This window comes from Haliaeetus albicilla, chromosome 10, assembly GCF_947461875.1.
Source record: "Haliaeetus albicilla chromosome 10, bHalAlb1.1, whole genome shotgun sequence".
Classification (NCBI taxonomy): Eukaryota; Metazoa; Chordata; class Aves; order Accipitriformes; family Accipitridae; genus Haliaeetus; species Haliaeetus albicilla.
In genome coordinates this window covers 30,887,518-30,902,533 of record NC_091492.1, presented here as the reverse complement: position 1 = coordinate 30,902,533, position 15,016 = coordinate 30,887,518, and the positions used below count along the sequence as shown (strand labels likewise).

Here is a 15,016-nt window from a genome sequence, read left to right as displayed (position 1 = left end):
CTTGTACCAACAGATTTCAGCTGCTGCTACCAGTGCTAAACAGGATCTGTGTTTTCATATTAAGACACTAGAGTTTATGATTCTATGACTCTCAATATGAGGTGAAATAAAGTTTTTAATGTGGCACAAACACACCTTTGATTTAACCTTCCCTTGAAACTTTTTATGCATCTTTATGGAGTATTATATTTAGCTGGTATTAGAAAAAATATTTACATGGAAACAATTGGAAAAACAACCTCAAACTGGTTTATATTCAAGTCCTTGAAAAAAGATCTTGTGAGTTGAGCTGCTGCTGCTTTCTGCAGGCCAGCACATATGTTTTTGAAAAGGAAACCCACCGAGATGTTTATGAACCACGATTATTGACCTGCATCAGAATAAGAGAGTTAGCCAATAGCTTTCTAAGGTTCATTGTTTTGGTGTAAGTGTCCATTCACATGAAATAAAATCTTAACTGTTGGGCCTGGGCAAATTTCATGACACTCTTCTCAGGAGTTCTAGACAATATTTCAGTCCTATTCTCAACACTAGCAGTGACATTCTGACAACCTAAATATCCATCTAGTATCGTGATCCTACTACTTCCTACTACCTGTTTTATCTGAACTATGACATAAGAGTACTACTCATCAGATGCACTGAGTATCCATCACAATCTCTTTAATAAACACTCTGATGGATCAACCTTAGATCAAATAAAGTAACTCAAGATGAAATAATATATTGATTGCTTCCTCCACGTAATGCCTACTGCACATACTCTCCCTAACCAGTATCCAACACAGGAGAAGCAAAGGCAGCAAGGGTTGTACGACTATCTCCTGAAGGACGACAACCGTGGACTATTACAGTGCAGTAGAGGAGCAGCACCCAAAACAGCAAGAGCCCAGACAGAATGTGCAGAGAGTAACTCACTCACTCCATCTTTCTCATAAGCCTTAAAAACAGAACACCCCCCACACCCCAATCCCCTGTCATCTTAAAAATATAATAAATAAGACTGCAGAGTAGTCATCTACCACACAAGACAGGCTCTTCTCTACAGGAAGAGCCATGGCATGATTGGGACTATCCACTGGGAAATAAGAGAAATCCTGCCATGCTTCCTTCTTCCACAGGTCCTTGTGCCACAGAGTATTTCCACAGCACAGTGTGTCTCCAAGAGCCATGTTCTGTCAGTAAATGCAAAACCGAGTGAAACAGGCTCCTAAGAAGATAAGAAGCGACTGCCACGCTGTGGAGGAACATGCAAATAGATGTGACTGGTAGCTGAAAGAGTGGATTAACCAGAATATGTAACCTGCTTTCCTGTAAATTGCTCAGTGCACTCTAACACACAGCACAGAATGCTGTAAGACAGTCAGTTGTTTCCAACATGTGGGCAGCAGCTTTAAAATCTAGAGACCAAATGCAAACAGTTAGAGGCAAACAAATGGTAAGCAAAGGAAAAGCTGAAGTATAGTTTGCCTCATGAGAGCTCAGGTGCCCTGCTGTCACCTACAAACCTGACCTGGATTTGTAGGGAAACATCCAGGACATAAACAATCAAACCATGCTAGACTAAGTCTCAAAGCTACTTCGCTTTTATCAGAATTTAACCATATCTTTTGTTGTATTTGCTAATTTTCAAAAAGGAAAGCACTTCTGTACCTCTTCTATCTGGTCTACTAGTGCCTGCAGGAAAGTCATAAAGTTGAAACAAGATCTCATTTATATTCTCAGCAGACTTTAATTTCAATGTGCTATAGAACTAAAAGGAAGCCATCTTCTCAGGGACAGAACATACAATTCAATTTTGTTCTGAAAAGTGCATGCAGGATTAATGTCCATAATTGTGCAGCACGTACTGTGGAATGACAAACGCCTTCCCCATTGCTCTGCCAATGTGCTTCGATCCAGAAACAAAACTATTAAATCTCAGATACGTAACTCAAAGCTTGAATGGTTTTAATGTCGAGGTGGGGGAGAACACAAAGATGCTGGAATACTTAAACCAGGTTCAAACCTTTGCTTTTTGTTTGGTTTTGTTGGCCAACTCAGCAATGAATGTAGGCGAGCTCCTGGTAATAAAATTTGAGACCTGTCAACTCATCTCACATACATGATCTAAGAAGAAGGTCTTAAGACTAAAGTAGTTTTCATCAGCACTTTTACTGTCATGAAATAAAGAGAAAGCTGCTATCTTGAAAAATGGCAGTCAAGACATAGCTGGGAAAAATTCATGTTACTGAATATTCATGCATATGGTAGAAGAATGACAATGGGGAAGAATACATAAATCTTCTCATGATACTTGGAGCACAACAGTTTGAAAATAGAGATGTCTGTTCATTTTTTCCAATCCGTTCAAATTTCTACTCAGAGTCAAAATGGCTCTAATTTACCTGTTTGATGTATTAATCACATAAAGCCATTGGTCAGATTTCAAAGCAAGTGGCTGAGAGTTGATAAGAAGGGAAAATATTAAGTCAAAGATGGAAGATTAAGAAGGTGCTCACTCAAGTCCTACTATTTATAATTAGTCCCCGAAGGGACACAATATTTCAAGTACAGCCTCTTGAGGTGAGAAATAATCTGTCAAGTCACCAGGCAAAGCTTTTAGAAAAATACTGAGGCAATACACAGTGAAGCTCTTTGGCCATGTTATGTATGATAGACACACACCAAAGCCTGAAAACTCCTCTGGCCTGCATGGAGTTACCACAGAAATGAATTTGTCTTGAGGACTAATGTTTGTAAGAGACTGAAGCAGTGCTCAGAAAAATAAAACAAGTCAGGCAAGGAGCTGCCTTCCTCAGCAGTGCTGCCCCAGGAAAGCAGATGCTTGACAGAAACTCCCAGTAGCTTCAGCAGCTCTTACTCCTTTGCACAGTACCTGAAGAAGTCTTTGGTTCTGGTGCATCAGGATTTTTCCTGCTCCCAAGTGTAGTTAGCAGGGAAAGGGCTTAGTTTTCTATGTGTACAGCTACAGTGGGAAGTCCCCTAAAAAAAAAAAAAATCCCCCAAACCTCAACTATGTGGGTTTGTTTCTTAATAGATTTGTCAAGAGCCAGAACTGGGACATCTTTCTAAATAAATTTCAGCTCTCTCCTACCACATGGCATCTACTATCCTACAGTGTAAAAGAACAGAAATTATTCAAAATTATTTAAATCACTGATTCCAATCACAACTTAAATCAGTAAAGAGAAAAACAAATTTAAATTTATTTTAATCCTCATTTTCTTTTGTATTTAAGTTATTTTCTGGAAGAGAAATTAATTATTAGCATCTGATAGCTACCAAGAAATGTCCGATATGTAGATTATGAACTTTATAATCAGGATTTTTATCAACAAAAAGGATTCACAATACACACGTATTTGTACATGCAAATCTTCTTGCAGACTATTGGCATTTAAAATTGTTGTTGACACCAAGCAGAGTTCAGGCAGTGCTGTGTGAGATCACTTCAAACACCTTTAAGCTGGTGCCTGGCAAGGATGAAATGTGACAGTTTAAATCTCCTTTTTGCTCCTGCGTCACTTGGAATGACTGATGTAAAACTTACTTGAATCTCAACCAGAAAAAATACACCGTACAACAATTTACACAGAATTGTTTTGCTGTCTTTCTACCTTTTTTTTCCCCCCTTCCCAGATTTTTTCCGACACTAGGATGACTCAATTTTTACTTTGATTCTTAAGTGCTTGTTTTTAATTGTCAGTATTTGCTTTCTAATACATTCGTATTCCCACAGGAAGTACCTTGAATAGATCTCCAAGGTCTGGTCTGTCTGAGGGAATTTGGCAGAGTTTTCCCACTGCTACTACGAGGAATGTTGCTCTCCTGGTGGTAGCCCCCGGGCAGGCTCCTGAAACTGATGCTGTTTTGATGTTGTGCCATTTATACGTGCTCAGATCTGTTTCAAACACCACTCTGGTTAAAACACTAATTGCTCTAACTAGTATCTCACTGCTCTTGCTTCTATGGGTGGAGCTGGCCTAGCGATAGCTATGGTAGGAATTCTTAGTAAGCAAGCAAGTAAAAACTGGAAGTATTTATTCAAAGGTTTTCAGGAATGTTCTTTGTCCACCTAGCACCCCTCCCTCTGAATTTAAAGAAAACCTGATGTAAAACAATGCTCAATGCTTCTGAAAAATCACATTCGTTTCAAGTTGAAGTTTATCAAAACACTTGAATTTATGCTTTTACACCCTAATTTCTGCATACAATCAAATTTATTGTGTCCACTGATTCTTAGTCCATTTACTTACTATTTCTTAAGTTTGCATTATACCAATGCATAATGTTGCATATATGTTCATAAAATTGGAGCCATACATAAGGGAGCTCTGTTATTAAAATCTGGTAGATCTTCTTCCCTTTCCAGCATTTTTAATGTGAAATACCATGAAAAGGGAAAAAAGTTCCTTGCTGGAAAATGGTAGCAGACACATGAATGTGCCCAAGGACCTCTATGGGCTCCAGGTCTAGAAATGGTGACTAATACCACTGTCTTTTATTATTTAAAATACAAGTTATTTCTAAGAATCTAACACGCTTTTCACCACAGCTGTCTACTGTTTTTTTTGTGTGCTGTTTAGTTCAGACTATGAACAACGATCACAAATCTTATTTCCAGCCTAAATCTATTTATGGTATGTTTATACTCACTTGTTCTCATGCCAACATCGTCCATTAGCTTAAATAACTCTTCTCCTCCCCTGATGCTTATACTCCCTGAAGTACTTACACAACAATCATCTCCCCCTTCAACTTTGTTGTGCCGTGCTGAACAAGACATGTTCTTCTAGTCTCTGCTCTTAAACATCACATCTTGAATACTATATGTGGTTGTGGAGTCCCATATCCACCCTCATCTCAAAACTACCTATAGTGGAACTAGAATAGAGTGAGAAAAATGATTAAACATATGGTACAGCTTGTGTACCAGAAAAGATTGAATTTACTGGTGTTTTCAGCTTGGGAGTAGGGAGGTGGGAGTGGGAAAGATTGAGAAGCAGTAACAGTGACATAAAAAAATCACTGACAGCACAGAGAAGGTGAACAGAGACCTCATTCAAATTTCTCAAAATGCATGATACAGAGGGCATGAAGTGTATTTATGATATTAAGGGACAGATTTGAAACAACATAAGAAAGTACTTTCTACACAGAGCTTTATTAAACTGTGGGAGACACTGCCACAGAATGCTACAGACGTGAAAAAGATCAACAGGTTCCACAAATTATTAGGTAAATTCACAGAGGAAAAAAAGATTCTACCACGGGACACTAAACACAAAAGATGAAGATACAATCTTCTTAGCTTAAATGGGAAGATAAACAAAGGAAAGATTGCTATATGTCTGCTTTGTTCTTACAACTCTTTTAATAGCTGTGACTGGCCTCCATCAGAAACAGGACACCGGGCTACAAAGACTGTCTGGTCTGATGGAGTATGACTAGCTCAACCTTTCCTCAATCACACCAATCAGCCTTTTGCTTCCCTCTCGCAGATAGTTCTTTCAAGTTAATCTTCCTTTTTCAGATACATGGATGTATCTGTAGAATTTTGCAAAAAGATATTTAGTAAATATAATGGGGTAAAAAATAAACTGCTGTAAGACAGAACTCACTAATGGTTGGAATCAGATGCTGCCCATAGTAACAGGAAAGTAGAGTCAAAACCACAAAGGTCCCTTTCAACTCTGTGCCCACCCATTGCCACCCCCCAACCCAAAAACCAACAGCAAGAAAACCAGCCTGAAATGTCTCCCCCCTCCCCCTTTTTTTTTATCATCACTTTTTCTTCCTGGTTCTCATGCGCTGATACATAGCTATGAACATTATTTGCATTGCCAATCGCAGGGAAGGTTGTTTTTTAAAAAAAAAATCCAGTTAAAATTTCAGTTTGTGGCCCTTACTAATTAATAGTACTCCTTTAAATAAGAGTGTTACCATTTCCTTATTATACTTCTCAAGTATCCTCTCTTAAAATCAACAGGTAAAAATTAAATAGAAAAAACTTATCAACGGGCATCAGAAAAACAGCCACATATTGCAGCATTGTTAACTAGCTACTGAAAATTACAGCTTCATCTCCTGCTCACAGCCAGACCTATATATATTTGGACACTTGCTATCATTACAAATGCAGTGGCTTTAGGTTTGTGCCAGGTAAGAGAGATGAGAATCTGGCTCACAGTCTGCATTTCTAACTCTTCACAGAACAAGAGAATCCAAACATATTTTAGTTCTTTATAGCTGCTCTTCATAGACAACTAAAGTTCTTTATCACAATAAAAACAGAAGGCACTGCCACAGAGTGTAATTACATGCTACTATAGTTGACTGTTGTCTTCCAGAAATAGGAAATGGTTTGAAAAATGCATGGTTTCTGCTTGGGCCATACTCTGAGTTCCTTAAATAAAATGCTACCTCTAATCCCTGTGCAGATAAAATGGGAACTCTGGTATTGTAGGGCTGAGCAAATCTTCAGAGTGGGCTTCAAGATTTGGCTTGACGATAGTCAGCTTTCTGCACCAGTGATTAGCAATGTGTCACCACAGTGGAAAATCAGGTTTAGGCCCTGCTCTCTTTTCACACCACCCAGAAGTTCATGTCCCAGGGATGGGGAAGGACTTAGCTTGTTAGGATTATTTCTCACTCCTCTTTAGTCGCTTAAGAACGCAAAATTTCAAGGCAGCATACCCTATGGCATTCTTCCTTTTGCAGACTACCATTGCAAAAAAAACCACAGATAACACTCAGCACCACACCAAGCAAGGACAACTTACTGTTGCACAAAGCCCTGGCAAAGGAACGCGGACGGGGTTTACATATCCACAGCTGCATCCATGGTTGGCAGCCAGCTGGGAAAAATGTGCTGCTTAGTCTGAAGGTACGTAAACTGTCAGCCAGCCATCACGACAAGTAGGTTTCAAATATCCACTCGGTCCCACATGCCTGATTCCTTGAAAAGGTCTAAATTAGGATTGTTGTACATATGCTAGGATCCCTGGCAAAGTCAAACATTTTGGTAAATGAATCATTATCAGAGATTTCTTTTGAAAATGGACTGTTTTCTCTCACTCTATAGCTGAAAGAGAAGGTTCTTGCTTCTTCTGAAAAAGCATTTGCAAAAAAAAAAAAGGTGCCTACTAGAATGTAATTATTGTGCCAAGTAATTATCAATAAATTAGAAAAAGTACAGAAGACTCAAAAAAGCTCCATAAAGATGAGTGAATGTGATCTGGAAGAGGTGCCTATGAATCACATGCCATTTCTCTATTACCATAAAATAATACTGGTTCATGCATTTTACTATGAAACTTTCTGCTGAAGATGTCACAGATTTTTATAAACATTAATTTAGCCTTGCAACCTCCCAGGAAGGGAAGCACCATCTCCATACAGAAAAGCTCAGGAGGCAGAAATGTGCCATTCACCTCATGCAACACAAGGAGGCTGCAGCAGAGCTGGGAAGAGAATGCAGACCGTTGCCTCCCATTTTGTACACTAACCACAAGATCATCAAATGTCACCCATTTATTTTATCTCCTCAGAAAAACATTTTTGATCATCTGTTTCTTTTCTTAGTGAGTAATTTTTTTTGACAGCGAACTGCAGTATAACTGACAGCCCCAAATGCCTTTAGAAAAGGTAGACAGGAGCGATGCAGCACAATGGGGCCACAACATACAGACAGGTCTTCCACAAACTTAGCTAAATACCTTGCCCATTACACCTTATCCACTGTGAACTGTGATTTAAGGTGAGTAAACATGTTTCTTCCCTAAACCCCAGAATTTCACAGTCTTCAAGCAACCGTTTTGCAGTACAGAACCGTGCACACTGTTGGCACACCACACTAACAACACATAAAAGAAACTGTGACTCAATTTTAAAGTGAAATATTATTTGCTGCTGAGAAAATCATTCAGGTTATTAAAGGCATGTTCTTTCAAAAGCACGTCAACATAATTAAGCCCACCCTTCCACAGCTTGGGTTATTCACATAGTTTAATTCATTCCCTGTCCCTACTCCAGGGATCTTTTACTTTAGTAAGAGTTGTCTCCCCCTGCTCTGTGCTTTTTCCACTCCATCCCTTTTCAGTACTTGCCTCTCTCCTCATCCTGCTCTCTCGCCATTACTAGTCTCTTCCCCTCCTTTCTTTACAGTCATTTCCATTTTCTTTGAAATGTTTTGGCATTTAAAGCTGGCTTTATTCTTCCTTCTCCATCTGCTGCTCTTGTCTTTCTAAATCTCTTCTGGAGCCTTCTCTTGGGAGAAAGCAAGAGCCACGTTTTCCATTTCTTGCCTTCTCTTTCTGGATTTCAGTTCCCTTCTTTTTCTTTATGGACTTGGAATCAGACAATCCTCCTCTCCCTGGAAGCTGATATACCAGCTACAATGTCTTCTTACCAGCCCCAGGACAGCTGGCACCATGCTGTACTGTATCTGCCACTCCCTTTGAACACAAGTATCTCAGGAAAGGCACTGTTAAGTATTTGGCATTTCTCCTATATACTACAAGAGCAATAGTACAGAAAGCAAAATTACTGGTAGGTTTTACTCCCCTGCCTTCTACTCAACATTTGTGGAATCTCCTGGCCATAGAGACTTGCTCCACCAGCTACAATCCAATTTTAAAGGGAGTTTCCCCCTCCTTAAGGGTTCTCTTGTCTCTAAAATCTTCTATTTCATTATCAGGACATACAGGCAACAAAGGAGAAATAACCAAGCTTAACTACTAACACTGCCTTTACACAAATCTCCCCTATATTGTCTTTCCAACAACATATTTTAATTTGGGACTCAAAGGCTAAACTCTAAGTAAGACGTGTCTTCCTAGCCTGCTCACTTGGCCTCTGTTCCCAGACAAGGGAAATAGCTGTAACAAGTAAGATGATATGGACATTTGCCAATTAGAAGCACAACAAACTCCTTTTGGGAAATATTCAGCCATAGCTGCATGTGTACCATTTAACTAATACATAAGACATAATACAAACTGATCACAGATTAAGCAAAGTAAATATGAAGAGAATGGTGAAAGGATTTCTTCTGTTACAATTTTTGTTTATTTCCAAACTTCAATCTAAAGCCTGACTTTCTGTGAAAGTTTTCCTCATATTTGTTATTAGCCAATGTATTTAACTGTTTGTTATTGTACCTTAGCACTGGGAATGATGCCTTCTAAAAGTTTTTGCTCTCAGAAAGCCTAAAGGAAAATAAACACCTGAAAGTTAAAAAAAAACAAACAAAAACCCTTGCAGCCAGCAAGATGGATTTTGCAAAGAGGGATAAGATTTAAGTCATAAAAAATACAAATCTTTTACAGTTACAGTTATGTTGCCAACACACAGAAATAAAATATAAGAAATGAACCATTTATCAAGGATTCCAAAATAAAGTGAACAGGAACATTAGCAAATGCCAAAGCTTATAAAAGCCTCAAAACACTAAGATCCTCACTTCTACCACAAACTTAAAAGATACAGCACAACAGTCAGTTGTTTCTTAGTTTTGTTTTATACATTTCACACACCAGCTTTCCTCTGGTCACAGAGATTTTGCTTTATTCAATGCCTAGAGTATATTTGACTGATGAATGAACAGCAGCTACCAAAGCAGTGGAGTGGAGAATCCGACACCTATTTCTCTCAAGGTTTTCCACTGTTGTTTTTAAACAAATTTTTTAAACACAAAGCATATTCCCATGGATTTATTACAAGCTAAAAGGGAAATACGTATTTAACAAGATATAACTTATCTGAAACATGTTCAGCTAAAACCCAAAAAGAAACCAAGAAGGAACACGATTCTGCCCCACTCTCCTCTGGCGGTTTGATGTTTATGGTCTCCTACTTCCCATTTGAAAACAGCAAATTCTCATGGCTACAAGCGATTATATACAAAACCATGGCAAGTGCACCAGCACAAAAAGTGAGAACAGAGAAAATAATTCACTCAGTTAATTATTTGAAAGTTATTTACAATGATAATAACAACAGACTTTCAGATAGAAGCCTGATTTAAGCTGACTGACTCTTTCAGCATTTCTGAAGAAATTATGTATTATAAAACTAATTCAGTGAAAAAATAAAGTAAAAATAGAAGCGATGAGACATCTTCTAAATAAGCAAAGCTGCTTTTACAGCACACTGAATAACTAGAGTGTGGTAAACATACCACTGTTATAAATAACATCCAGCCTTTTGACATTATTCCTGAGTTAATTATTCTGAACTCTTTATAAGTATTAATGAAGCAAGCCTCATGATTCTCCTGCAAAGTGAAGAGAATTACTCCCATATACAGGAGGAAAAATTAAGATACAGGGACTGAAAACAACCCTCCAAAGTTACAGTGGCGCACTTGTACAGAGAATTCAGGAGGTCTCAGTATAAGAGAAAAACCATCCTCTCATCCAGATGAGAGTGCTTACTAAGTGACCAGTTTGTAGGATTTACACATAATTTAATTTTACACAAAATGTTGCATCAACATTTTTAGATTTAACCATGACTAGTAAACGACCAAGACATATCAAAGTTTTACACTGGTAAGTAAGGCCCAAACAAATTATTTTTAAATGGAAATTATTTCTCCCTGCTGAGGCACTTTGTGTTCTGCTTCAACACCTAATCATAAAACCATTAAAAATAACATTTCATGTTAAAAATGCTGGCAGCTGCCAAAGTACCATATACACCACTTTGTCAGATTATAGATAAATAAACACCAAGACCTAGCACAACACTGATTAGTAAGTAATTGTGTCTCATTACCTTTGTAGTCTTCTTGGGCCAGCTGACCACAGGGACACCCGAAATGGCAAGATTTTGGTCATCATCAGCATGTTCCTTCAGTATGTTCTGTTGCAAATGAAAAGGCCTTTATTAGCCAGAGAAATACTTCTCAAACTGAAGAGAGCAGAGACTTACAGGAGAAAATGCTCCACTCTGATGAAAGATATAGAGTGACAAGATCTTTGCTGACTTGTTACATCTCTGCAAGTTACTTTTGCTTCCAAACTTCCAATTCACACTAAAACTCTTGCACCTGTCATTAAGATCCAAGATGTGAAGTTTCTTGCAAAACAGACAGCAAAATCAGCCATTAATCACCTCAAATATTAGAGACTTTAAAACTGGTGTGTCCAAAGGACTGGTGTTTTTCTACTGGTATCAGTCCAATACCAGTACCACTTCCCCCTTTAAACTCTAGCTCACTAAATCCCAAATGACCCCACCAGTCACCACAACCAACACCTTCTCTCCTCATCAAGTCTACAAAAGACCTGAGAAACATCTGCTCTGCCACGATTATTTCTGCAGTCAGAGGGCGTCAGCTGTGTAGTTTAGAGCAATCCTCAGATGCCTGAACATTCAGGTAAATCTAGATATAGAAGCCTGTGCACTGCAACCTTTCACTTTTTTGCACGTGGCAGTTCAAGAGCATCATCGTGTTCAAGAGCATCATCATTTCCACTGGCCACCTTTCCACACTAATGGGCAGGCCAGAGCTGTTGTAATCTACTTCACTTTTATGTGATCGGGTAAGGCAGGTTCCTGGGTATTCACTAGGAAAGGATCTGACTCTGGACAGTACAGTATTAAGGAAGAAAGATTGTTCTCCCCTCCCTTCCACCCCCACCAAATCCTTTTGCTTTGATGCACTGTCCTAGAAATTTCATGAGTGGGTTGCACTGGCTTACACAGCTTTTACCGCTGTGAATCACTCCCATGACCATATAACTCAACAGAGAGGTGTAAGCGTACTCAATTGTGCAGTTGGGAATAGTCCACGCTCACTTCCCATGACTCTCTATGTACTTACTAACCTAGCTACAGAGCTTTTCATTTGGAGTTCAGATAGCTGAAAAAGACAACAAATTAAAACAAAAAACGAGTTGGAAGGAGAATTCTGCTGTGCTGCTGAAAACTGAAGCCCAAATAAGCACTAACAGGTGGAAGGGAAAAAAATGCTCCAATAAAACAAACAAGAACTGCAGGTTGGAAATTACTTTGTAATAGAATTTAGGAGATAACCCCAGACAATGAAGTTCAACGGTGTTGCTCCCAAGTACATCGACTTCTTGGAAAAAGCTTAATTAGACAACAATAGGCACCAGGCTCTGTCAGTCCCCAGTGTAGAGCTTTAATAATTAGAAATTTCACACACTGTATAAAAAGAGCTTAAAATACAGTAATTATTTTAATACGAAGGGCACTTGGAATTCCTCAGTAATCACACAACTAAAGCCTGGTGTACGACAGCATCTTGCAGGCCCCAAGAGCCTGAGCAGGCAGACTAGCACCTAAACCAGGGTTTGGATGAGTGTCCCTGGGGCTGGCTTTCTCTCCCTGGAGCTCAGGCAACCTGCCAGATTCAGGCCAATTTGCCAGTCTGTGCTTAAATGAGAGATGCCTTACTAGAAGACACTATAACACCAGCACAGTGCTGCTTCTTCAGATACAATCATGCTAGTAAGGCTGTTCTGCGGTTAGTCCAAAAGCAGTACCAATGACCAAAATAAGCAATACCAGTACAAGCCCAGTTTCATCAGCCTGGCACTCCGGCTGCACTCAGGAGCTTGCATAGGCACAGCTTGGCTAGTGAGGAGCAGAACACAGCTTGCCCCAACCTGACCGTGATGGGACAGTCTGTAGCATGCCACTCTTCAAGTGAAATGGCTAACAACTTTTACACATGGACTAGTCATTGGCAAATTAACTCTTGGCTGAAGTTAAGTGAGCACCTCTTTTCTCATGTCCTTTTTATTTTGAGAGAGTGATCACTGCATTAGCTGAACTGTGACCACATTCTGAAAGTTAGTTTTCAATCCTAAAAATGAAGAGATCTTTTGTATTCTCATAGCAAAGCCAAAATTCTCCAGAAAAAGGTAGCAGCTTGAGAGCCATACAAACAAAGGACAAATTAATCCCTCTTTACTTTGCTACTCTTAGATTTGAAAGCTTGTAAGACAGAAAACCTTAACATTTCTACTAACGACTGTCAGAGACTCCGAGTTCAATAGAAAGCAGAGTATATTCCAAGAATTTGGCAAGATAGTGAAGGTTTGTTATCATACGTATCACGTGAAAATATTATCCAAGAAGAAATGTAAAACTATGGCAGTTTATCATCTCAGCCAGCTGAAAACAATGGATGTCTGAGCAGCAGAATCATAACCAAGCCACAGTTGCAGTGACTGTAGTGTCGAGTGTCAGCACACAAGCTGGAGGAGGCAGACTTTTGTTCACCTGCTTAAAAAAAAGAAGATAAAGAAAAGCCATGGGGCTCCAGTCAGACAAAACAATGTGATGTTCATGCAGCACAAGGCTGCCCAATTCATTACACTTGAAGGCTGTGGTGACAAAAGCAGGTATGAAGGAAAGAAACTGATTAAGTATGTAAGAATTCAGCTTAGCCATTAATTTCAAAAGCACAGCAAGCAATGACTCTCCTGAAATGCATTCAGTAGAGGGAGTTTTTTTCCTGTCATCAGAATGAGAAGGGGGTAAGATTTCTTGGCAAGAAAAAGTAAGAACATATTTCAGTAGATATCATCTGTCTTGCACAAGAATCTTCTCCTGCTGCCAAGGAGTTGCAGATATTTGACAAACTCTGTTCTTCAAACTGAGTTTCTTCTGCCCTAATGGACTTTCACAGTCCCTTCTGAAGAAGAGCAGCATTTTTGCTTTGAAGTGGGGAAGGTCTGTGGCATTATTAGGAGGCAGATCTCACAATCCTCTTCCCCAACAGCAGCAAAGGAATTACCATCCTGCTGGTAACACAACAGAAATGTTGTGTGCTGAAATCAGAGGCTGCACACAGACAAGTATCACTGGCAAAGAGTGTTTAATGTGGGATGCAGACTGACACAATCAAAAGTCTGCTCAGCTTTACCTGTCCTGTGATGTGGGGTGCAAACTACACCAAGGAGTAAGATGGTTACCGCTCTGTTCTCTTCTTCAAGCATAAGTCCACCCCAATTGCATCTTTAGTAGACTGCCATACTATTTGGTAGCTAAATATGAAGTGGAGAAGCCACACGACGAAATTCTTCCAATCCCCAAGGGCACCATCTAAGTAAAATTACTTCTCCGTGATTTTTTTTCCTCCTTTTCTTCCTCATCAGCATAGGTACTTTTCTAACAATTCAGCTGCTACTTAATTTTTAAATTGGGAGCCAGAGTTGTTGCACTGTTTCAAATTTCATTTCAGGGCATGTATATATGGAATGTATACTGCAGGCTGCATGTGCCTCCAACAGGAACACCAACAACAAGGATGTGAGGGCAACAGCCACACTGTCTTCTGGCTGCTCACCCTGCCCACAGTTATACTGCCAAGCCTTCTGTCCTTCTGCAACTTGGGTCAGCTGAGCACTCTCACGGAGTGTATGTTTATCTGTACAACAATTTCACCTCACACTTGCTGCACACACAGCTCACACAGAGCCCATCCGCAGACATTTGGATACAGAGAGTATTGCATCTCCTTGGCCGATTGTTCAGATGCCATCTGCTACGGAGTGAACGCTCCTGTCAGTAATTGCTGTTTGGAGGCCTCTGCGAAGCTCCTTTGGTGGCGAACACAGGTCTCATGCGATACAGTGCCCATACAGCAGAGCAGTAGCTGACAATAATTTAATTCCTTGTTTGAGCTGAGGGAAGAGCTGACCCACTCCCCAAGTGAGGCCTGTGTTATACTCTGCAAATAAGCCTCCCTTGTGCTGCTGCACTCCATCGATCACAGTGATAAATGGGTTCTCAATCTGCAGAGGCATTAGCTTGGCACTTCTGGATTGCTGTGTCCCCCTAGATAGTCGCAGTTAGTTAGGAGCTTAGATGATGTGTAAGGAATTTACACAGGCTTAGTTTAGTTTTCAGTCTCCCTTCTCATAAGGAAAATAAATTACTTTATTTCAAAGAGTCTCACCTGCTTGACATTAAATAGCTGTATATAGCTGTAGTTGTATTTACCCCTAAGAGCAGTAATCAGTTGCCCATCCTT

The 15,016-nt window shown here is 39.6% G+C and overlaps 1 protein-coding gene across 11 annotated transcripts in view; it reads right to left on the bottom strand.

Moving 5' to 3' along the window:
* The window catches only part of KDM2B (lysine demethylase 2B), a 127,059-nt gene that overhangs the window by 30,106 nt on the left and 81,937 nt on the right, over positions 1 to 15,016 (bottom strand). For all 11 annotated transcript variants that reach the window (XM_069794735.1, XM_069794741.1, XM_069794733.1 and 8 more), the window contains one exon: positions 10,783 to 10,869. In XM_069794735.1, coding sequence (XP_069650836.1) covers positions 10,783 to 10,869 — 87 coding nt within the window. The remainder of the gene's footprint in view (positions 1 to 10,782; positions 10,870 to 15,016) is intronic.